At 35.8% G+C, this 23,461-nt stretch overlaps 2 protein-coding genes across 2 annotated transcripts in view; one reads left to right on the top strand and one right to left on the bottom strand.

The window, feature by feature from the left end:
* The window catches only part of LOC128030160 (ephrin-A4-like), a 43,709-nt gene extending 20,254 nt beyond the window's left edge, over positions 1-23,455 (top strand). Inside the window, exons 2-5 of the mRNA XM_052617646.1 lie at positions 9,874-10,169; positions 14,386-14,454; positions 20,973-20,999; positions 21,859-23,455. Coding sequence (XP_052473606.1) covers positions 9,874-10,169; positions 14,386-14,454; positions 20,973-20,999; positions 21,859-21,965 — 499 coding nt within the window. The 3' untranslated portion in view covers positions 21,966-23,455. The remainder of the gene's footprint in view (positions 1-9,873; positions 10,170-14,385; positions 14,455-20,972; positions 21,000-21,858) is intronic.
* LOC128030211 (small conductance calcium-activated potassium channel protein 3-like) overlaps positions 22,805-23,461 on the bottom strand; it is an 18,463-nt gene continuing 17,806 nt past the window's right edge. Inside the window, exon 6 of the mRNA XM_052617682.1 lies at positions 22,805-22,858. Coding sequence (XP_052473642.1) covers positions 22,805-22,858 — 54 coding nt within the window. The remainder of the gene's footprint in view (positions 22,859-23,461) is intronic.

Genomic DNA, 23,461 nt, shown 5'->3' with positions numbered 1-23,461 from the left:
TGTGCGCGTGTTCCCTTGTTTCCTCCTCTACACTTCGGAATAACATCCATTAACAAAGGCTTTGGATCCTGCTCACTTTTAGGAAAAAACAGGGAGGAAACGAGACCTGAAGGAGGCTGAGACGACCACTTCAAGAATGTCATATAGAGCAGTGAGCAGGAAATGGTTGTAGAGAATGAGATTAAGGGGTAAATAGGGGGGTACCAGATGGCCAAAGTGGGAAACCAAGTAGGTGTTTGTCTGAAGAGCCTTAATAGTCAGGTTATACACAACATGGCTGAATGAACAGACACACACGGTCTGAAACGGTTGAACACATCAGAGCCGCATGAAGAGCTTAGCGGCTGTTAGGCTAGCGCTGAGGCTAACATGGGGTTTGGGGATGCGCCACATACTGGAGCTTAGGTGGGTTTATCACAGGAGGGGGCAGAGGGGAAGGACATATTTGTGGCAGGGTTGGTTTATTTCGTGAGGCAGTCTGAATGTGTTTTTGGATATGTGACAGTTTTGGAGGCTGTGGATGGCTGCCTTCACAGTCCCTGAAAGTCTTCCTGCTTTTCTCTGCATAACTACTTTGTATTTAGTGTTTAGTACTCCAAAATGAGCATTATGCACCGTGAGTAATTTGGTTTATGAAAATAGTTTGTTTGCAAATACAAATTTGCGGCGCTCAATTTTTGTTGTTGAATCAAATTATGGGAAATATTAAATGATTTATTCACTACTGAGAAGTAGTTGTGCATCACAAAAACTTGCCAGTCAGATTCTCGTTATAATTTTAACAATATGGAAGGCTAGATTTTTTTGTTGTTGTTGTTTTTTAAATACTTAATATTTTTATCCAGCAAGGATATATTCAAGCGGTCAATTGTGACAGAAATATTTAGTAAAATTCCATGAAATAAAAAAAGAAATATATATATATATATATATATATATATATATATATATATATATATATATTAGTTATCAGCAGTACAACTTTTCAACACTGATAATAATAAAAAACATGTTTCTTGAACACCAAATCAGCATTTCTAAAGGATCATGTGACACTAAAGACTGCTGCTTAAAATGCAGTTTTGCCATCACAGAAATAATTTACATTTTAAAATATATTAAAGTAGAAAATTGTTTAATAATATCCCATATAGTATTGAAGTTTTTACTGTACTTTTGATCAAATAAATGCAACTTTGTTAAATATAAGAGACTTATTTAAAAAACATTAAATACAGACGCCAACCTTTGGAATGGTAGCGTATAATATGTGTGAGTGTGCACATATCTGACCCCATAACCCTGTTTATCATGGAAAAGAAGTGATTAATCTTAACATTTCAATTGCTAGGTTCATGAGCGCATCTGTGATTTTGCTGGTCTAGAACCTTGTGGTGCAGTGGTGCTCAACTGGTTTTGCTTCAGGACCAGATTTTTTATTGGACATCATTTGGAACCCACCACAACACCAAAATTGTTCATTATACGGAATTTAATTTCAATGGTATCATGCTTTCGGCAGCCAATAATTCACAAAACTCATTGTGGTTGTCATAAGCCGTGCATTCGTGTAGTCTGGGTCCTATCTGATTTGTTGTGTATTTGCGCTCATACTTTAGGAAAATAAGGGCATATCATGCAGCCTGTCCATTTTGGCTTCCAAAGCATTTTCTTCTCCTTCAAAACAGCATATTTATTTTGATACTTTCACTTTACATTATTATATCGCATATTATATTGGCATCATTGGCATTTAGCATTATTTTTCTCCCTGCTCATGTTTGTGACCGACCGTCAGAACAGACCTGCGAGATGAGAACCCCTGGTGTCTGTGTTAACCCTACAGTGATGAAATGCTCCACAGTGGCGTGATTTTTGAGTTCTTCCCTGTTTCACTGGTTTTGAAGTCCTCTTTCAAACAGGCTCTAACAGGGCTGCATCTGCAGCGTGGCTGTCAAACCCCAGAGACTATCCTGACCTGATGAGAGCCGGGGAGAGAAAGAGAGCGAGAGATTGGCGGAGAGAAGGCGAAAAAGAGAACATGCAAGGTTGAGGGTTAATGGTGAATATGAGGACGACTTTGATACAGGTCATATGCACATCGCATGAAATATTCCTGAGTTAAAATGGGGGATGCAGTCGGAGGAAGATGGTGTGACTGGATGAAAGCCTGCCATCTATATTGACCAGAAAAAAACGTATGGCTGGGCAATACAGCTAAAAAATCTCAATATTTTTGCATTTTTAATCTATTTGGTCTCAGGTCTAAAGATGTTCTGCTACACTAGTTCTTTTTATGCTATTTTCTGTTGGTTTAGGGGATTTTTTCTCTAACCTGCCCCCATCATTATCAACAGTACAGTAGTATGCATGGGATATTAATGTCTTTGCAGTGCGTGCAGTCAGACGCTTTTTAAAACGCTGGACTTTTCATTCAGCGCGCAAGTGTGTTCTATACACACGCAAATCTTTCATTAAAACGAACAATGTTTAAACACAGTTTAGAGATCAGATTCATTGCATAGTATAGACAACTTTTGTATTGTTTTTATATTGATACCTTTAAGTAAATATGGTGTTAATTGTTCCTTTTGTGCACTGTAAAACCGTAAAAGTTGTAATGAGTTTTTAATTGAGGAAACCGATCACTTCATTTAAGTTTAAAAATCAATAGTTCTGAATGCTTAGTGAAACTTAACCATATTGGTTTAAACCATTTAAATTAATAACATTGACTTCTCTTTCCTGCTAGCTAACTAGCTGCTTAAAGCACATGTGCTGATACAATAAAACACTATCAATGCAATCAACAAATGTCAATACTACTTTTAAACAGAGCAGTATAAAGATTGGTCCATCTTCGACTTAACCACAGGCTCTATTCTTCAGCATAACCTCCAGAAACAATTTTTAAGTCTCAACATAACAGCAAGCACAAACAGATCTCCCCTTACACAAGTCTTGTGTAAAAATGCATAAAAGAGACTGAACTGAAGCAAAGCATGCTGGGAACTATTAATCTGCTCTAACTATTTCAGTTTGAGTTCTTCTAAATATAATTTTTGTGGCCAGTATAAATCAGACTTTATGTGTCACTGATTAAGTTAAATGCTTTGGTCATTGCATTCAGCGCTCAGCCGACATGTCTGTGATTGGTTACAATGCTCAACACTGTTGATTGAGCATGTTGTAATTAGAAACTTTTGATGCACGCTCACACACATATACTAAGCGTTAGCATAAATTGTGAGATGTGAGTAAAACTGGCATACTGTTTTTAAAGATGAAATTTTAAACACTATCAAAATGTATACAAAAATTCCCAATTTTGTATTGCCCAGGCGTTGGAGAATCTATTTCTGATTTAAATCATCTCATTTGCTCTTCCTCCTGTTACTGTCTGCGATAAAGGGATGAACCACTGACTGAAAGTGCAATGGAGCGTTGGATCCGCTTTGGGGAATGAGTACACTCTCTTTTTCTTTTGTTTTCTCTCACCCATTCTCTTTCTCACCCCTGTAGCCCCCTCGACTCCCCTCAGATGCCTTGCCTGTTGCCAAGGTCTCTCTTTTTTTTTTACCCTTTTTGCTCCTCTCCTCCTTTGCTCCACATCCCTTGTTCCCATGCTGGTGTCCTGCCTGGAAGAGTTCGGCTTGGCCGAGCATACCAGCCCACCTTGAGTCTCAACCCCTCAACTAAATCCTTCATCTTTCCAATAAACTTTCTCTCCTTCTTTCAGTTCCTGTGACTTCACTATATACTGTCTTCTCAAAACCTTCCAAGTCCTTGTCTTCGTGTATTTTTTCCCAATCTCTTATCATAGCTCCTCAGATGAACCTACTGCTGGCCGCCTCAGGGCAGCTCTACATAAATATGCCCTTTCCTTGTTGTTTGACTTCAGAGTTCTTATGAGGTTCCTTCACTGCCGAGTCCATCAGGACCCCCAACTTTCACCTTCACCAGTCCTGAAGCTCGAGGAGCCAATTAGGTCACCTTCACTGACCCCAGCCCTCACAGCTCCCTTTCCTTTCCCAGCATGTTTTCATGTTGTTCTGTGGATAGCCTGGCATTGTTGATCAATTATCAGGTCCATTTAGCAATTATGTTGCTGTGTACAGTAAGACTGAAGCGAGATTGCGTGGCTCACTTGGTATGCGTGCCTTGTTGGAGCTGCTCTGTATTCATCCGCCGTGGTTGTGAAATTGTTCGTGTTTTAATTATTCTCTTTTATAAAGGGATCAAAGGTGCTGCTGGCAGGGTCGGCCCCTATTTTCATTCATGTTCGCGCTAAGGCGTATACTCCCACACAACCTTCTTTTTTTTTTTACTATGAATATGTTCTATTATTAAAAGCGTGAAGCGCCTGCTGTAATGGTATAATGACTCCAGTTTGGCTTCAGCGCTGCAGGATTTAATCAGACACAATTTATGTGGTAGACATTATATGGATCTTGTAGGATAATCTACTGTGTCTGTATTTAATCATTTAATGATTTAATCATTTAAGATCTCGTGCCTTTTTTGTATTCGTAGCGGTTCTGTGAAAAAAAACCCCAATATGATAACTGATTAAAGGGAAATTTTGTCACTTACTCTAATTACCCTAATTTCGCACCAAACCTGTATGACTTTCATTTTTCTGCAGAACACAAAAGATAATATTTAGGTTGATAGACAAACAGTTTTGGTTACCACAGAATTCCACTTTATCAACGAAAAATACAGAGAAATTTCTCAAATGTGATCTTATTTTATGTCATACAGAAGACAAAGTCACACATGTTTATATGATAAATAGAATTTTCAGTTTTTGGTGATCTATCCCTTCAAGCATATTACCTGCAAATAGCAATATATATTGCCAAGATTTGCTGTCAAAAGTCCTGAATTTATGAGAATTAAAAAGACTTATTGTTGCATAAGAAAACATAAAATAGATTCAAAATTTGCTTTTATTTATTAAATCCCTTTTTTCTCCAAATTCATTCATTCAGATTCTTTCATTTATATTATTTCAGTATTTTACAGTATAATTGTTGTTTGTTTTAGTTTGCATTTTTAGATTTTAATATTTAATTCTATTTGTAAATAAATAATTTATGCATACAATTTATGCAAACCATTTTCTGATCTGTTTTTTTAGTCCGTCTGAATTAAACTTTGCACAGGATGCATTTCTATATTTTGTCTTTCCCATATTTACATTTTTTTATTGTTGGATTGTAGTAATTGTAATAAATCACACAAAATTGACACATTCAATTGACAGCCCCTAGTGCATGAATCTGTTAAGTATTTATTCTTCCTCTTCAGTAAACTGAGTTCTTCTTCATCATTATTCATGCATGCACTGAAGTCCACGGCAGATCTCAGTTCAAGGGAAGCAGCCACAGTGAATACGACCATGATTACCACAGTTTACAGGGCCTAGCACCCCACCTCCCCACCCCCCACTCGTTCTCTAATACTCAGGGCATTTTCATTTTTCAGACTATCTGACAAAGCCTGACACTTTAACCTCTCTCTGCTGATTGCTTTATGTCTCCTGTCCCTTATAGCTTCTTTTTCCCTCTCACTCCCTCACCTTTTTACTCTCAGTTGCCCTCTGTAAAGTAATATGTAAATGGACGAGTTGATCTGCCAGCTTTTAGTAATGTGTGTAGGAAAGTCGTTCTGCATGCTTCATTTTAGTTGACATTTCAGAACCGATTTTATTTACTTGTGTACATGTATTCGCGAGTATGTGGGTGTGTTAATTGAGATGTGTTATGCAGCTCCAGGGTGTTGATCATAAGGCCTTGTCTGAGTTTCGTATGACTGATTCCTGATCGATTCGGCCTGTCGTGGAGATTGAGCACCAATACTCAGTCACAGTTATTGATCAGCTCACTGGTTGTGTCATCGCTCGAGTCGCTGTGTGGAGGAGGAGAGGGACCCGTAAACACATTTCCTTTACTTATTGCACTTTCATCTCTGCCGCACTGTAAAGAGAGTGTGCTATGACTGGAAGCTCAGCTACACATAATTATTGGTGTCTGTGAATTATAGCAGTTTGAATATTATAACTAGGGCATAATGTTGTCTGACACTGTCAAAGTTCAGCTGCAGTTCTCAGATGCTATAATTGCATGATTTAGTCTTGCTAACCTTTTTCTCCAGAAAGTTTAACCATCTAAGAGTTCGATTACGCTGGTTTTTCAGCGGCTTTCATCCTAAAAACTTGTGTACTTTGAGTAATTGCGGTGCATTCCCCCTCAATTTGAAATTATTATTATAATTTTTTAAGTTGGTTTGAATTGATGTTGTCATTTGTGTGGTTACACTCTGTGGTTCAAACTTACCAAACACAGAACATTTTGATCATTTCTTATTTTACACTACTGTTCAAAAGTTTGGGGACAGAAAGTTTTTCTTTTTTTATGTTTCTGAAGTCAAAATACCAAAAGTATTCAAAAGATACAGGATTCAGAAGATACAGACATATTATTAAAATTTTAAACTGTATTCTATTTAAATTAATTTGTCTGTGATGGCAAAGCTGAATTTTCAGCAGGCATTACTAGAGTCTTTAGTAACTCAAAATCCTTCGGAAATAAATCTAATGTTCTGTCTCATTTTTATCAATGCCGGAAACAGTTGTGCTGCTTAATATTTTTGTGAAAAACAGGATATACAGTAAGCATACTGTTACACATGGAAGTAATATTGTTACATACATTCTTTTAAATATTCACTAAATGTTTTAAAAAAAATTTTCACTTTAATAAGATTTCTCCACGAAATAGGCAAGAATAAAATCCTGAATTGGCCGTACCCCATGATTCAATAACAAAGCACTTGAATGCAACAAACTCATAATTACAACTTCAGAAGTGGTTTCCGATAGCACATGAAGGCACAATAAACAACAGAAAGAACTGAAAACAAAACACAGATAACCTGTGACAGTAAGACTTCCATTGAAGAAATTTTCTTGATTTTCAGATCAAAAAATGTGCAGGTATCTAACATTTCTAACTATTGCAATCTCACTATTGTTTTCATATCTCACAAATGCAACTATTTATCTTGCAGTTGTGACTTTTTTTTCTCATAACTGACTTTATTTTAATCCTTATCTCACAATTACCCATTTTATATTTCACTCTAAAGCTTTCCTCTTCCATAATAGGCCCATTCGCACATAGAAAAATAAAAGACTATATTTGCATCCACACCAACAGACCATATTGTTTTGTTTATTCTGCTGCAGTTATGTCATCGATCACTTTAAATTCTCTTTAAACTTTGCTGGGTGGAATCTGATTGGCTGTCAGTGTCTTTATCGATCATCTGCTGAAAAAAAAAAAAAAATCTGAAAATGATTCCAACCAAATGTGTTTTATCATAAAAGTTGTTGTATGTATTTCAGTATTCTGATAGAATTAGATTAACAACCAATAAATATCCAATACCAATCTCTAATGAAATTAAACATGAAACTGATCCTCAGATTAGTTTCTGAATGTTTAATCCTGAGAAAACAAGAGAAAAGGTCAAACAAACTCTAGTTATTCTGGTCCAGTGTTCATTTATTCAACTGTGACACCGTAAACGCTCACGACGTGAGATGATTGTCCCTTCAGATGGGCCTGATTGATGAAAATTACATTAGCTTGACAGCTAATTAGCAACTTATGGATGTCTCATCACTGGCCAAGCTTGCAATATTTGTAAATACGACATTTGCTGTCAGATCTTGGATGGACTACGTTATGATAGTTTGATGAAGAGATGATCTTTATCTTCATCTCGAATCACTGTCGATGGTTCAGTATGAAAGCTAATGGAAGGATGGCCTCAGCCAGACCACATCTTGTATTTTCTTGGTTCTGTAATGAGTTTACAACAAAAAAAAAAATGGAGGTAATTTTTTAACTAGGTCATAGTTGTGGGTCAGATACCTAGTTTACTCTCTAAGTTTCTCTGTTTCTCCCTCTGCACTCCATCTGTTTGGCTCCCTTGCTCTTTCTTCCTCTGGTCTGCAGTCTTTCATTAGCCTTTTTCTGTCGTCTCTCTGTCCACCCACTTAACTCTGTATAACCCCCTCCTCATTCTTCTGCTCACTTCCTCCCTCCCTTCTTTCTTTCTCAGACTTCCTCTGCCGCTTCTTCACAAAAGACTCCCAGTGACAGACCTGGCCCGGCCACCTCGCTCTCACATCCTGTACTTCTTCTCCTCCGTGGCCTCCTCTCATCCCTCGCTCGCGTTCCTTCTCAGGCACACACACGTTCGCAGTCAAGAAAGACCAATTAAAACCCATCTTGTCTTCTTGCTGTCTCCCACCAAACTCTCTCTAGGGCCACTAATTAAAGCAGAACCCTTTCTTTACCTCCCTCCATGTGTCTGTCTCTCCGCTCTCTAACCCTTCTCTCTCTCCGTCCTCACCTCTCTTCCACGGTCTGTAGTTGAGCTGCACTTCTTAAGTACCTGTGAACTGCAAACTTTTTCTTTTTTCCATTCTTTTTTTTTCTTCCTTTCGGTTTGGATTCCTTCCTTCCTTCCTTTCTTTAATTTCTGTCATTATTTTCTTCTGTCATTCATACTTTCTTTTCATCTGTCTGTCTTGCTATCTTTTTCACTGTCTTTTTTCTTCCTTTTTCTTTCTTTCTCTTTCTTTATATTTTTCTCTCTCCCTACTCTTATTTTGTTCTTTGCTTCTGTCATTGCCTCTGCCTGTCTTTCTCCAAAATGTTTTTATTATTTTTGTTCATCCTTTCATATTTTCTTTTGTTTATTCATTCTTTTGTTCATTGTCATTCTTTCTATTTTTAGTTTTTCTTGCTTTCTTTTTTGTTCCTCCTTTCTTAATTTCCTGCATTCATACTTTCATTTGTCTGTCTTGCTATCTTTTTGACTTTTCTTTATTTTTCTGTCATTCTGTTCACCTTGTTTTGTTCCTACTTTTTCCTTTTCTTTTTTCTTTCTTAATATTTTTCTCTCTCTCTATTTTTCTTTAATTCATTCGTTCTTGGTTCTACCTGTCTTTTTTCCATATTTCTCTCATTATGTTTGTTCATCTTTTATTTTGTTCATAATTTTTTTGTTCATTTTCATTCATTCTTTCGGTCTGTTATATATTTTTTGGTTTTTCTTTCTTTTTTGTCTAATTTCCTTTTATCTCTCTCGGTTTCTCTTTCCATCTTTAATTTTTAATCCTTTTATGATTTTCTTTTTCTTTTCTTTTATTTCTTTGTGTCTTTCTTTCTTGCTTTCATTTCATTGATGGTATCTTGTACACACTTCCTCCTCTTAAAATCAACAGTGTGTAAACAAATGGAAGCGTGAATTTATTTACCAAGCCACTAAGGGCCATTCTATGCTAATTCTTCCCCTATTAGTGCGACTTGACTTTTGACTTTGGGCGTGTGGCAAGCGAAGGAAGGAAACCCTCACTAATTAGCATGAAGCTGTTATTAAGAGCCATGGTCCGTATCTGCTGCTGTGTGAATCTCTTGACCTTTCTGAATTCCTCAGGGGTTCTCTTTCCTTTCAGTGTTATTGTGAACTATCACTCCAGTAACACGAAAACTTGCTTAATTTAGCTTGCCCATCTTTACAATTACAAGATTTGGCTGCATCCCTCTGTCTGTATCATCTGGTATAACTCATTTTCTGACGCGTTAAAGCATTTGTTTCCCAGCAGTGACTGATCACTAAATATTCCACGGAGCGGCCAAGCGAGTGTGATTCAGTGCGGATCTTGCTGACGCATCTGAAATCTGTTCTGTGGACTTGGAAAAATGCCATTTTTAATGACTGTGGCAATGAATTTCTCTCATGATAGAAATACACCCTCTAATATACCACTCTTTCTCTCTCTCTTGCTCTCAGGTTAACAGGAGATGATTACTCTGTCCAGGTCAATCTGAGTGATTATCTGGATATACTGTGTCCACACTATCCCGCCGACCCCCCGTCCAGCGGTCCTGTGGAGACTCTGGCTCTCTACCTGGTGTCTGAGGCCCAGTTCAGGGGCTGCGTGGAGACTAAAGAGGCCATTAAGAGATGGGAGTGTAACCAGCCGTACGCTCCCTACGGTCCTGTCAGGTTCTCTGAAAAGATCCAGCGCTTCACGCCCTTCTCCCTGGGCTTTGAATTCCTGCCTGGACACCATTACTACTATAGCTGTAAGTGAGCTGCAGTTTGGAGAACATACACAAAAACGTCAATCAGGGTGACGGCTTAACCTTGAAATGGATGCATTTGTACTAAATACAACTTAAATTAAGAGAAATTGTAGTAAATAATGTTTTAACAGCAACTTTAAAAAAAAAAAAATTGACTACCCTGGTTAGTAGGAGCCCAGTCCCCACTTTTGTGTTTATCTGCATGTGTATCTTCATATAAATCCTAAAAATAATTATAATATTCATTAGCGTATACGTGAAAAATGCTCCTTTTTTTGCTTTCGGCTCTGCCCTTGTCCTCTTTTGGCTCCAAAAAGGAAGGAAAGATGGTCTGTGGCCATAAAATTACATGACAGTTTTCCTGTTTTTATAGATTTGGTTTCGGGCCAAAGCTTTTCAGTTCCCTTCTTTTATTTCTTCTCCCCTTCTGGGTTAGAAAAAAACACTGTTTTCTTATTAATATTTATGTTGGGGAAAAAAAAAGAAAAAAAAGCCTGAAGTATTAAATATTAAACATTTAGTTTGTTTAAAACGAACCGCTTTTAATGCTAGAGCAGTGGTTTATTGTTATTTAGCCATTTTTACTGTTGCTTTTTATAACTTTGGAAGTTTACCATATTCTATCAATGTGCCTGATCTGAAAGAATGGAATAGCATGATGGAGCCGAGAATAGAAAGAGAATCAGTATACTGTAGGAACCCTACGTAGATGAAGAAAACCACTGACACAGGGGTCTTACTGGATGAAGGATGGGAGAAAGTAGAGGAAAGTGTCTCCTTAAAAGAAAGAGTGGGACAAAAAAAGGCCAGAAAGAGGGTGGGAAAAACAGGAAGAGACAGAAAGAGGGGAACATATCTTTACATAAATTACAGCAGTGCTGACCTGGACAATAGAGCATTGTTCCAGCATGAGAGTGTATACACAGCAAAGAGCCATTGTGTCAAACTTCACGAACCCTACCCTACCCTGCTTGTGTGTGTGTGTGTGTGTGTCTATTGTTCACTTCAAAGAAAGTGTAACAATGTGTCTGTCTTTTTAATTGTTTAAGCTCAATCCTGTAGCTGAAAACAAGGGATCAGTGTGTCCGATCTAAATTCAAGTTGTAGTTTGTCTGTGTGTGTTGGTACAAGCAAGAGCATTCCAGGATGAAACAGAAGAGATAACTACTAAAGAGATGTGCTTTCAAGACAAAAACTGGACTTTAATACAGGAAGTACCTGTAAGTGAGTCTCCCATTGGATCGTTTCCTTTTAGATTAACAACATGGATCGAGTTTTCAGCTTCACTGTAACTAATGTAATCAACAGAGAGACATGAGCCAATGACACGATGCCATTTTTTATTGTTGTTAAAAGATACACTTAAAATTTATGTTAAGTTCATTCATTGACTGAATACACTTCTATGAGCATGTTTGTTTCTTTGTCTTAATCTTTGCATTCAGATTTTAAAATAAAAAAGTATTAATATTTCTTATTAATATAATAATAATTATTATTATAAATATTATTATTGTTTTAAAAAATAACAATTAATACAAATAAATATTAAACAGCAAAACCGCTTATTAATATGTAAAAAATGTGCCTGCCAAATTAGTCATGGTGCAACCAACATGCTTAAAAAAAAAGATAAATATACATCAAATTTAAACATTGCGCACATTTCTATAATGAGTGTGTTTTACTTTGTACTAAAATTATCTATTTTTTTATTTCTTAAAAATTATCATAATTTTTATAATTATTAAAAATATAAAATTATTACAATTAATACAAATACATATTAAACTGCAATACTACTTATTCATATTTTTTGTAACTTGCAACATTAAAGTTATTGTGCAAACAACATTGCAAAAAAAAAAAAATCATTAAAGCTTATGACTTTTTTTTTGTTGTTGTATGTTTAAAACAATGAGATGTCATGTGGTGCATTCCCAGAAATCTAATGATATTTATGAATTTTCAATTCATGATACTTCTTTTAAAAAGATTAAATTCAGTTATAAATAATACAGTGTAAGGAGTGCAACTTTTTACTTGATTAAACCAGACATGTATGAGAGCAATTAATTTAAACTTTTCTTGAATTTTTTTTTTTTTTAAAGAATTTCAAACCATCTGAAACAAACATAAACACAGAACTCTATGTACTGAGTACACTGCTTAAAATCATGGCACATGTGTTTTAAACTAGATTTCTAAAATGTTTTTTTTTCTTGCGTTTATCATGGGCACTTTGTCGTTGACCCCCATACCAAATACAAAGACAAATTTGTTCATTTTTTCAATTAAACGTCCCACTTAAAATTTCTATGCTGCTAATATAATTTTTGAAGAAAAAAAATGCATTAAAAAATAAATAAAAATAGAGGCAGTTTTATGAGTGGTCTCAGACTTTTGGTTTGAAATCCAGAATCACTCAAATGCCTTGAACACAAACCCAAAAGATATGGTCGAATGCATTTTGGGTTTCAGAAAACCAAAACACACACACACACACACACACAGACCTTCGCTGTAGTCAGCCGTTCTCATTATCGTCGATGTGGAATTACTGCGCATACTAAATGGATGTATCTGCGGTTGTTAGACGTTCGGTTAAAAGCTTCTCTACTAGACGAAAATGGCTGCTGCTGTGGTGTGTGTTACTGAAATGGCTGTTATAAATTTATGGTTATGATTAAACATTGAGTCAGAGACGCTCTTTAAAACGGCAGACCCACTCAAGCCTGAACCTCCAGACCTGCTGCTCAGATTCTGGGAAGAGATTCATTATAGGTTTACAGCATTCATAACATGGCCTGATGCTAATGAGGTATGCATATGCAGAAACACACGGCATTACCGAGCACATGCTGTGTTGCAGTGGGTGTGTGTGTGTGTGTTTGTGTGTGTGTGTACATATGTGTACATATACATTAATTCTATCTGTATCTACAACTGTAACGTCAGAATTACCCTTGATGTTAATGCAGAATGCTAAAAAAAAACATCAGCAGGCTCTAGCAGAAGTCATCACGTTAAAGGTGCAGTGAGGATTTTTCTTTTTCTTTTTCTTTTTTTTAACGTAGAAATTAATACTTTCTTATTTTGCAAAATACATTAAAATGGTGTGCACTCAAAAAACTAATCAGTAGCCTATTAAAATAGTAATTTTAATATAGTATTTAGTTAAATAGGGCTTTTCATTATTTGTTTTCGATTTATACAAATTATGGTGACTGAAATATAGCATTTTTGTGGAGTTATTGGTGATATTTAGTGTAAAATGATTTGTTCAAATGCTGTAATGCTGTCTCCCTAATTAGGTTTCTGAATATTTGTGTCCGATTAATACAGCTGTTTGACCAATAAAATATTAAATAAATATTAAATAAATAATCTTGAATTTAGATGAAATGCAGTAGCTACACATTTTGTCAAAATTGTGTTATGACTAAAACTGACAGGTTCAGCTTAACTTTAAAACTAAACTTTGAGGCCTTCAGTTCCTGTGTTGAACCACTTTTTCAAAAAGCTGCTTTTGACTGCAGTCGAACAACTTGAAATGAGCAGCTTGACAAGCTGCAGTTCCAGTGCAGCTGTAAATGAAGATCATTATATGTTCTCTTCCTAAAGGGCCTAAGCGCCCCGAGAACCTTTCATTTGCAGTAAAGAACAAAGCATAAATGTAGTGTAATGTAAAATATACACCCATTATCATCAACATCCGCAATGTTTCATAATCCGGGCACGTTTAATTCTTTTTTTCCCACTGAGGAAATGTTAGACTGTGTTTGAGCATTCTGATGCAACTCTGTTGTGGAATTTTCTTCAAAATGAATATATGCCGTCACGCTGGGATCACACTTCGAGATGAGCTGAAAGTAAATATGACCTCCAGGTGTATAAATAATGTTGTAACGGTGTAATCATGTACGCTTATGAGGTGTGAATGTCTGCGTGGAGCCCGTCTGACTGCATCCGAGTGTCCATCATTTGTGGAACGGCTCACAGTCGGTCGTTACAGCTCCTGCGTGTGCTAATGGATTAGCCATTCCATCAGAGTCAAGAAGTCTTTTTATGGCCCTGGGTTATGTGTGTTTTTGTGTTTTTGTGCAAGGAGTCTAAAGCATCGATTTGGTGGCAACAAATGTAGATTCCTCTGTCCCAGTGTCAAAGACATCAGTCTGCTATTTTACTCTCTCTCTTTGTCTTTCTTTCCTTCCAGCCCTGTCCACAGATGACGGACCCCCCCTCCCATGTATGAAACTACGAGTCACTGTGTGTTGTCCACCGAGTAAGTACAGTCATTTCTTCATCCTCCAAATTTTTTTTTTTTTTTTTTTGGTTGACCTTTTTTTTTCTTGGGGAAAAAAATCATGTCACACCCCCCACCCCACCACCACCACACACACACATCCTCTCACGCCATCAGACACAACCCTTCTCTCTGCACGCAACCTCCTCTCTGCCTACCTTCTGCAGATATGTCCTCATCTTTCCATTCCCCCTCTTCTGCTAATGCATTCTTTTTCTGGCTCATCATTCTATTTTGCCTCCTTCTCTTTTTTTTCTGCAACACAATGGTTTAAATGGAGGTTAAAGCAGCAAATAGAAAAGAAAGTCTCATACTTGTCTTGGGCTGAACAGTCACCTGATGTTGTTGTACATGGAAAACAACACATTAATTTTCAAATTTTATAGATATGCATGCATGCATAATATGCATAATATTTAAAATAAACAACAATAAAATAATACATTTGTTAAAATTGGAATTAGTTTGTATTTATTTCTGTAGATAATTTACCAAAAAAATCAGTCAACCTGTCTGTTGAATAATAATAATAATGTTATAACATATTTATATTATAATAAACATTAATTTGTTTTGAAATTAGAATCTGTATTGTATGTTTTTTTTAGATAATATAACAATGTAATTTGTATACAAATATTCTTTGTATATAAAACATGATTTTATTTATAAATATTTTTATATTAAGTAATAATAATAATTAGTAGTAGTAGTAGTAGTAGTTGTAGTAATTAGAATTACAATAAACATAATTATAATATAATACATTTGTTTCAAAATTTTATTTTTTTGTAGATAAACAATATAGAAAAAATAATCTGTATAGTCAAGTGACTTTAAATGTGTGTGTGTGTGTGTGTGTGTGTGTGTGTGTATATATATATATATATATATATATATATATATATATATATATATATATATATATATATATATATATATATATATATATATATATATATATATATATATGGTACAGCAACAAAATCACATTTATTGTAAACTGTTGTCAATTGATATTTATTTTTTAAATTATATTTGGCAAATAAAAATTTTTGTTATAGCATGATGTTTGAAAGCTTGTGTGTGTGTGTGTCTGTCTGTGCGTGTGTGTGTGTGTCTGTGTGTGTGTGTGCGTGTATGTGTGTGTGTGTGTGTGTGCGTGCCCTGTGCGTGGAGAGAGGCTGGCTCTCAGACCCCTGCAGTTATGTTGACCTTCCGCTCGGCTTGGCTGATGCGGGATCAGCAGGGAATGCCGCCCAGTAAGAGTGGGAATGGCAGTCCCGTCCGTAAGCCGTCCGACCCAATTCCACCTCCTGCTTCACACACATGCACATACACACACACACTGCCTCAGAAGCTGTCTAACCCAATATCCAAGTCCTGTCATGGCCCCAAACCTGCCTTCTGGCCTCTCACAGCTCTCCAACTTTTCTTGCCACCATTTGTAGTAAATCAGCTCTGAAAATATTTGACATTTGGCTAGTTTGACTTGAGATCAATAGCACTGTATTTAAATATCTCAGTGACTTTTTCGTAGTTTGAAAAGTGGATAACCATTGCGTTTGTTCAAGTAAATCAAACAGAAACGCTCTGTTGTGAAATCAAATTCTTGAAGCCTTTAAGATGTTTTGCTTCTTTCTGAGTGTTGCGTAACCTTCAGTGAGAAATATCTAGTTTCTAGTTTGTGGTTGGAGCAGAAAATGTTTCTGCGATTGATTTGAAATGTTTGTATGTGAAACATCTGTAGCTGAGAATGATCTGAGGTGGATGTGTTTGTGTTTGGAGCAAATCTTTGATAGAGAAAGATGGAGTTTTTCTTCATTCATTTGAATTAACATTTACTTTATCCGTGGTAGATGCTTTAATGAATGCGTGGAATGACAACTTTTCTTCCTCGTCTTTGCACATTTTCCCCTTCTCATGCTCTCGCTTCAGATGGTCCATCTCTTTTATCCCTCTCTTTCCCTTTCTCCCTATCTTTCCCCCTCTTTTTCTGTTCTCTGACCGAAACTAATCCAGACTAAACTGTAGCATCCCTGCTTCTCCCTCCCTCCTTTTCTCTTTCTTTCTCCTCCAAGTGTTTAGTCATTCCTGGAGTGGCACTAATCTCCCCCACACTTTCTTTTAGTCTTTTCCTTCCCTCCCTCATTTTTATGATCTGTCGTTACCAGAGCAAAACTAATCAGAGTCTTATCCACTACACTTTCTCCGAGTCTCTTTACGAACTCTGTCCATTTCTGGATTTCATCTCATGTTTCATTCTGTCTAGCCCTTGCATCATGTTCTTGAATAGTTATAGACACATCTATTTATATTCATTCATATATATATTTATATATATTTGACCATTTCTAAGCATTTTGGTTGACAAATGTGCTTGGTTGGCCGATTAACGTAAGTATTCATTAATTCTTGTGTCAGCTTTGTCAATGTGTAATGCACATTTTTAGTATTTCTGTATTGATTTTGAGTAAATATTGTACAGAAGGAATTAGCGGTGTATATAAGACAATAAAATATCATTTTATATAATATCATCATAAAAAATACAACTTATTTTTTAAATTATATTTACGTTTTAGTCTTTTTTTTAATGCAATAATTAAAAAAATGCAATAATTTCTTTTCAAACCGTAATTTTTTTCTTTAGCAGAAGTCAAACTGTCTTCATGTATTCACTTTTATACATACAATTATTATTATTGGCTTCTTTTTTATTCACTCATTTAACGTTTATCATCCATGAAAATTGTAATGTTCGTTTAAATTCAGCAATTTGGTGTGTATTTATTTGGCATTAAATTGTAATATTTATTGGTTTTAACCATGTTTCAACCCTCCTGACATCAAATAAAATGTATTGTTTTCTACAAGCCTAAAAAGAGCATTTAAAATTAAGATCTGGACTTATTATCCACCTTTGCTTTCAAATATCTCTGCATTCTCCACCACATTTGGCTTTTAGCCCCTTTGTATTTTCCTCATACCTTCTTGCACACCTTTACAGCATTTTCCCTGTGCGGTTTTCCTCTGATCACTTGCATGTAAAGATGAATGAATAGAGAGGTGTGTGACGGGACTTTGCGCCAGGGCATGTTTAGCACAGCTGATGTTTGTTCCTCCTGGTAGCGCCACAAACCGACTTCAGTTCCTTCCTGCGGATGGTCTTTTATCTGACAGTCCGTGTTCGACTTCGAGTCCTGTCGGTGTTTGCCTCAGAACCAGAGCCGTGGAAACAACGTTACAGCCGCAGCCGGGGCTAAATCTCAGTCACGCGGCACCAGCAGCAAGCTGTATTTAAAGTTTAATTAAGTCGATCTCATTTCGCTAGGTCATTTGAGCCTTAATGACTAGGCTCATGGGAAACAGAACATGCAAATAGATCAGTAATACCAGAGGGAATCAGGTCACAAGTTGGTTGGAAGGTCGGTTAACGCTGTGAAATTAGCCTTTATATTCATTTGAAACGTATTGAGCTGTATGTGAATTATTAAAAGTCTGACTGAATGTAGCGCTCATTATAGACCATGACGGATTCTGCTGTTCATGGAGTGTAACAGTGAAATTGTTCCCCCTGACAGCAACGGTTTCATGCTTGAAGGATCCCCAAAAGCTGCCAATGTGTCGAACTCGTGTGTGTGCATATATCGCAAAATGCACCAATGCTCGTAAGAAAAGCTTTATAACGTTTATACCTGGATTTTGGTAGCAAGACACCTCGCTCAAATTGTAAAAGTGCAACTAAATCCAAAAACTTGCCAATATTCGGTCTTGATTGAGTGGCGCCTCATGGAAAACAGCTCCCGGGTGCCCCTCGTCTTTCATCCCATTCACTTTGCTCCGCTCCCTGCACTTTCTCGGGGGAAACTTGTCAAAACATTAATTCTGCTGTTGTTTTTTTCCCCTCAGCGTCTTACTCGGTCCTTCTCTCCCCTGCTGTGAAAAACCATTTCAGTCAGTTCTACTTTCTCTCTAATTGATCCCTGTCTTTTTCAACTCTTTTTAACTCGCTCGGTCCTGCTGTGAGCGCACCATTTCCTTTTTCCAGTTTCTGGCCGTTTCTCATCTTTTTAATTGTTTCAAAAACCCGAAACTCTGTTCGTTTTGCGCTGCCCACCTCAGTGGATGCCTCGTCCTCCCCCTTTTTTTCACCTCTCTCGCCTTGTTAGATTTGTCATTCACCAGAGCGTTTTTTCCAAAGCGGGAAAAAATAATAAAAACCACTAATTCGGTGCCTTTACACAAGTGTAGTTTTTCCTTGAAGTGACCGATTTTTCCGCAAATATAAATGGGAAAATTAAAGTTACATTTTCGTCATGCGAGTTGAATTATTTCATTTTGTAATAACAAAGTAAAGGGTAAAATTGCAGTAAATGCAGAAGTAGGGAAGCCCTCTTTTCTTCTTTAAATCTCTCGTATCCTCTTCCCGGGCGTTCTCTGCATCTTACCATGGCAGCCATGTTTTAAGGAAAGCGCAACTGCAGCCATTTTGTGCTTGAAAACAAAAACTGCCATTTTGTTGAAGCAAACATTTCATTTAACTTTAGTAAGAGAGAAAAATAGGTTTAAACCTTTGTCGAAATAATATATTTTTCTTCAAGACTAATGATCTTCTCTTTTTTTTCATTTCAGTTTAAGGTGCCTTTTCTGTTCAAAACAACGTGAAAAATTAGGTACTTTGGTATATTTGAATTGTAATTATAGAAGATATAGAAGAGCTTTATTTTTATTTTAACTTTTTTGTGTGTTGTCAAATGTAAACAACTTAATTTAATTCACGCTGTTTTTGTGTTTTGCAGAATGTATTTTATTTAAATTTGTTTAATTGTCTTAGTAATGATTTTCTTCTTATTTATTTATGATATTTTTGGTTAAAATACAGATTTTAGATTAGTCCTATTATATAATTCCATGCCCTTGTCATGTAAATTAGCATTAAAATGAATTAAAAATTTGATTAAAATTAAAACTCGTGTTCCAAAGTTAGGATTTGTAGAAAGATAAAAGTGGACAAAAAGTAGCAGAATGTTACATGATCCATAGCTATATGATAAAGTCAAACCGTGTTTGATTAGTGGTTCATTATAAATGCATTACATTTAGCCTATGCATTGTTTTTTTACTTTTAATTGACTATAATTAAATTTTAAACATTCTATAGTTTTGTTGCTCATTCTAAGTCATGTTCTATTGTTTTATTTGCACACATTTTTTCTTATTTTTCTTGGCTGTAAACATTGACGAAAGGCAGTGTCCTCATCAGAAGAAGGTATTTTATCTCTCCGTGTAGTCAAGTGTTAATGATGGGTTAAACTAACTTGAACTAATGTGTGTTAACTTGATTTTGCTTAACGAGCAGCCAATTAGTTGACGTGAAATGCTTTTGGAAAACTGACATGTCCTGCGGTGGGACATGCTATGCTTCATTTAAAACCTCGTAAACCATTTTTCCAAATATTTCATAATTATTATGCATGCAGTTTGTGTGACCAGATTAACTGAGAAAGTACATGAAATTAATTTAAACCCTTCTATCTATAACTATTGTTATTTGTCCATTTTATACAAACATACCCGTGAAGGCAAGAAGTTGATTCCAAAATTGAAAATCTAAAAAGGGCACAGTCATAGAATACCACTTCACACGCGTGAATTTAACAGTTTTCATGTAAATTTTTTTTTTAAGTTTATCTTAATGTTTGTTTTTACACTTGTCTTCCACTTTTAACTCGCTCTGTAGTTTTCCTCAACATTTTTCTGCTCTTGTTGAGTCTGCTATGCTCCACTTTCCTCCACATCTGCGATATCTCTGTATGTCTCTCTCTCTCTCTTTCTCTCTCTCTCTCCATTCATCTTTTCTCCATTATGTTTCTCAGTCTGACCCCCTGTTGAGAGAGTGACACACAGACACAAACTCCCTCCCTCTTTCCCACTCTCGTCTCTTTCCTTTTGCCGTCTGACCTTCTTTCAGGTTCTCTTCCTTGTTTGTTCTCCCTCTGCTTTTCTCACACTTCCTCATCTCGTCTTTTCACTTCTGTCTTCTCCTGTGTTTCGCTCCATCACTCTATCTTTGTTGCTTTTGTGGCCCTTCTCTGTTCAGTCTTGTATCTCTTGCTCCTTTTCCCCATCTAAATCTTTCCTTTCCGCACTCCTCTCTTTTGTTCATCTTTCCCTTCCACCTTTTTTGTTTCTTGCAGAATCTTTCATCTCCTTCCACCTTCATTTTTTTTTTCTGCTATCTTTCCGTGTGCGACCTTTAAGAGAATTTGCATTGAGGACGTATTTTGGGGTTGCGCAGCCGTTGGTAATTTTTCACTATGTTTCTGCCTGAGTAATGGTAAATGTGTCTCTATGTGTATTTTTTGCCTCATTTGTTTTCAAGAATGATGTTCGAAGTTTGTTGTTCTACAAAAAAATAAATAAAAATAGAAATCACTTGCGTCTCACATGTCTCTTCCTCTTTCTCCCTCCCTCCCTCTCTATATATGTTGTAGCAACAGCTGGATCATCAAGACGAGAAGGTTAGTGTTTATTGGCATACAGTTTACTTGTAAAGTCCCTTGGTTTATAATATGATGTAACTACAAAACTTTTTTTTATTATTAATAAAGCTAATTATTATAATTTTTTTATTATTGAATAATATTGTGTGTGTGTGTGTGTGTGTGTGTGTGTGTTAACAATATCAAAGTAAAGAGTTGCTCAAGTCTGATTTTGTGGTGGCCATGCTTTAAAAATCAATTATTATAATCTTAATTTAATTGTTTAAAGATTTTGAATATCTGACAGTAATTATTGTTGAGGTTTACTGAAAGGTTAACTTTGCCTGGTTCAAATGTTTGAAAATGATTAACAGTTGAAAACATTCGTTAGAAATTAATGAAAGTGACCAAATGTAGTCATTTACATTACTTAAAATAATTGAAATGGTTACACTACTTAATACAAACACTTTTATATTTTTGTTGATCATATAATTTTTTTCATATCAGGTTTTGTGTGTGCCCTTGCCACACCAGGAATAATATGAAACAATATAATTGGAATTAGATTTTGCATATACCTAATGCAAAATTATTTTTTATCATTGATTTAATTTTTTATGACCACTATAAACAGTATAAAGTCTATATTTTATGCATATAAAACTGCATTTTTAGATTTCAGGAGCCATAAAGATGCTAGATGAATGTAAATGTTAAAATGGGTAAAAACAATTACATTTCCATTATGTGCCAATACGGATTGATTTACAAAATCTCAGATGCTAATATAGTGTGCTTCCCAAATATATGTGTGCAAGTGTGTTTGTTTGTTTTGCATTTGTATTTTTACATCATATTTATTTGTTTGTCTGTTACCTTTTTATGATTATTATAGACACAGAGAGACCATCACCCAGCAGTGCTGTCCGTCCAGTGACTTTCTCTCCTCCTCATCTTCCTCTTATTGTCTTATTTTCTCTAATATTTCTTTTTAAAACCTAAATACAAGTGCTCCATAACCAGTTGCATTACAGTAAATTCTTGCTCTACTTCTGTGGATTACACACACACACACAGACTCTCTTTCTCATACTCCTTTTCTCTGTCATTTTTGTCACACTATTAATCTCCATCCCTCAATTTCCACTTTCTGGTTGTCTCTCTCTCTCGGTCCACTCTCAGTGGCTCTTTACTCCTGTCTGTTCTGCTGAAAGTTCACTCTGTAACAGAGCGACACTAATCTACCTTCAAAGAGCTTATCTTACTGTTCATTTTCTTTTAATCCTTCTGTCCTTGAGAGTCAGACATTCCTTTACAAGCCCCTGCTCCCCCCCTCTGTCCTACTGTACAACAAACTGAGCCAAAGATGAGGAGGATGAAGCTCCCGCTCCTGCTGTTTGTACTACTGAGTGAAAGACCAGGGACAGATCAGAAGTGACCATTCCCATGTGTGAGCACTGCCATATCCAGTCATCAACAGCTTGGGGGGAAAATACTTAGTGTACATAATTTTTTTTTCTCTCTTTGAAGAATATATATATATATATATATATACATACATACACACACACACACACACACACACACACACACACACACATACAAACATGCATTGAAACCAAAGCCAGACCACAACATAACATTTTTCTTTGTTGCTGTATTGACTTCACGCAACCTGGCAGAACTCTGGAATTACGTGGAATATCCTGGAATTGTTGTGTCTTGAATTTATTTCGAATTTATTTGGAATTTGTAATTTGCGTGACTGAGTGACGGCCTCCATGGACCACACAGGAAGAGAAGAAACCACTTCCTGTTTGTCACTTGTGGGAAATGTATGATCAGTCACTTCCCAGTATGGACTCCTCTGATTGGTCTGCGTGTTTCTTAACTCTCTGTAAAGCAAGCAGTTTAATAAGGCACTTAATCAGGTTCATACAACATTGGTTGTTTCCACACATGATTGTTTGTGGGTATGTGAATTATATGTAATGAAAGTGTTCATTTAGTCTACCTTAATAAGGGTATATGCAAAAAGAATAAGCATGAGCAATCAGGTTTTTTTTCCAGTTAGTCTGAAATAATGCATTGATTATAGAGAAAACTATATTTCCTTAGTGTTGTTTAATATCTTTTTTTAACCGTTGTTTTTATCAAGATGTTTTATTTACTGTACTTTTTATTTGAACAATGAATTATACATATTATCATCATATAAGAGAAGCTGGAAATGTTTTTATTTAAATAATTTAAGTATTTTTGTTTGTTTTTTGTTTGTTTGTTTTAAATGTTTGAAATTAATTTTTTTTTTTTACATTTTTTAAATTCAGTTCTAATAATAGTTAAGTCATTTTGTCCACTTTTTGAGTTTTAGAATGTTAATACATTTTCTGATAAATGTTTTGTTTTTGTTTCTCTAGTTTCTGATGGTTTTCTGTTAATTTCATATTTTCAGATGCAAATCATGTCTGCCAAAACAGAACAGTTTACAGATTTTT

This window comes from Carassius gibelio, chromosome A16, assembly GCF_023724105.1.
Source record: "Carassius gibelio isolate Cgi1373 ecotype wild population from Czech Republic chromosome A16, carGib1.2-hapl.c, whole genome shotgun sequence".
Lineage (NCBI taxonomy): Eukaryota > Metazoa > Chordata > Actinopteri > Cypriniformes > Cyprinidae > Carassius > Carassius gibelio.
The sequence above is the reverse complement of the archived record's forward strand: the minus strand, read 5'-3'. Positions and strand labels throughout refer to the sequence as shown.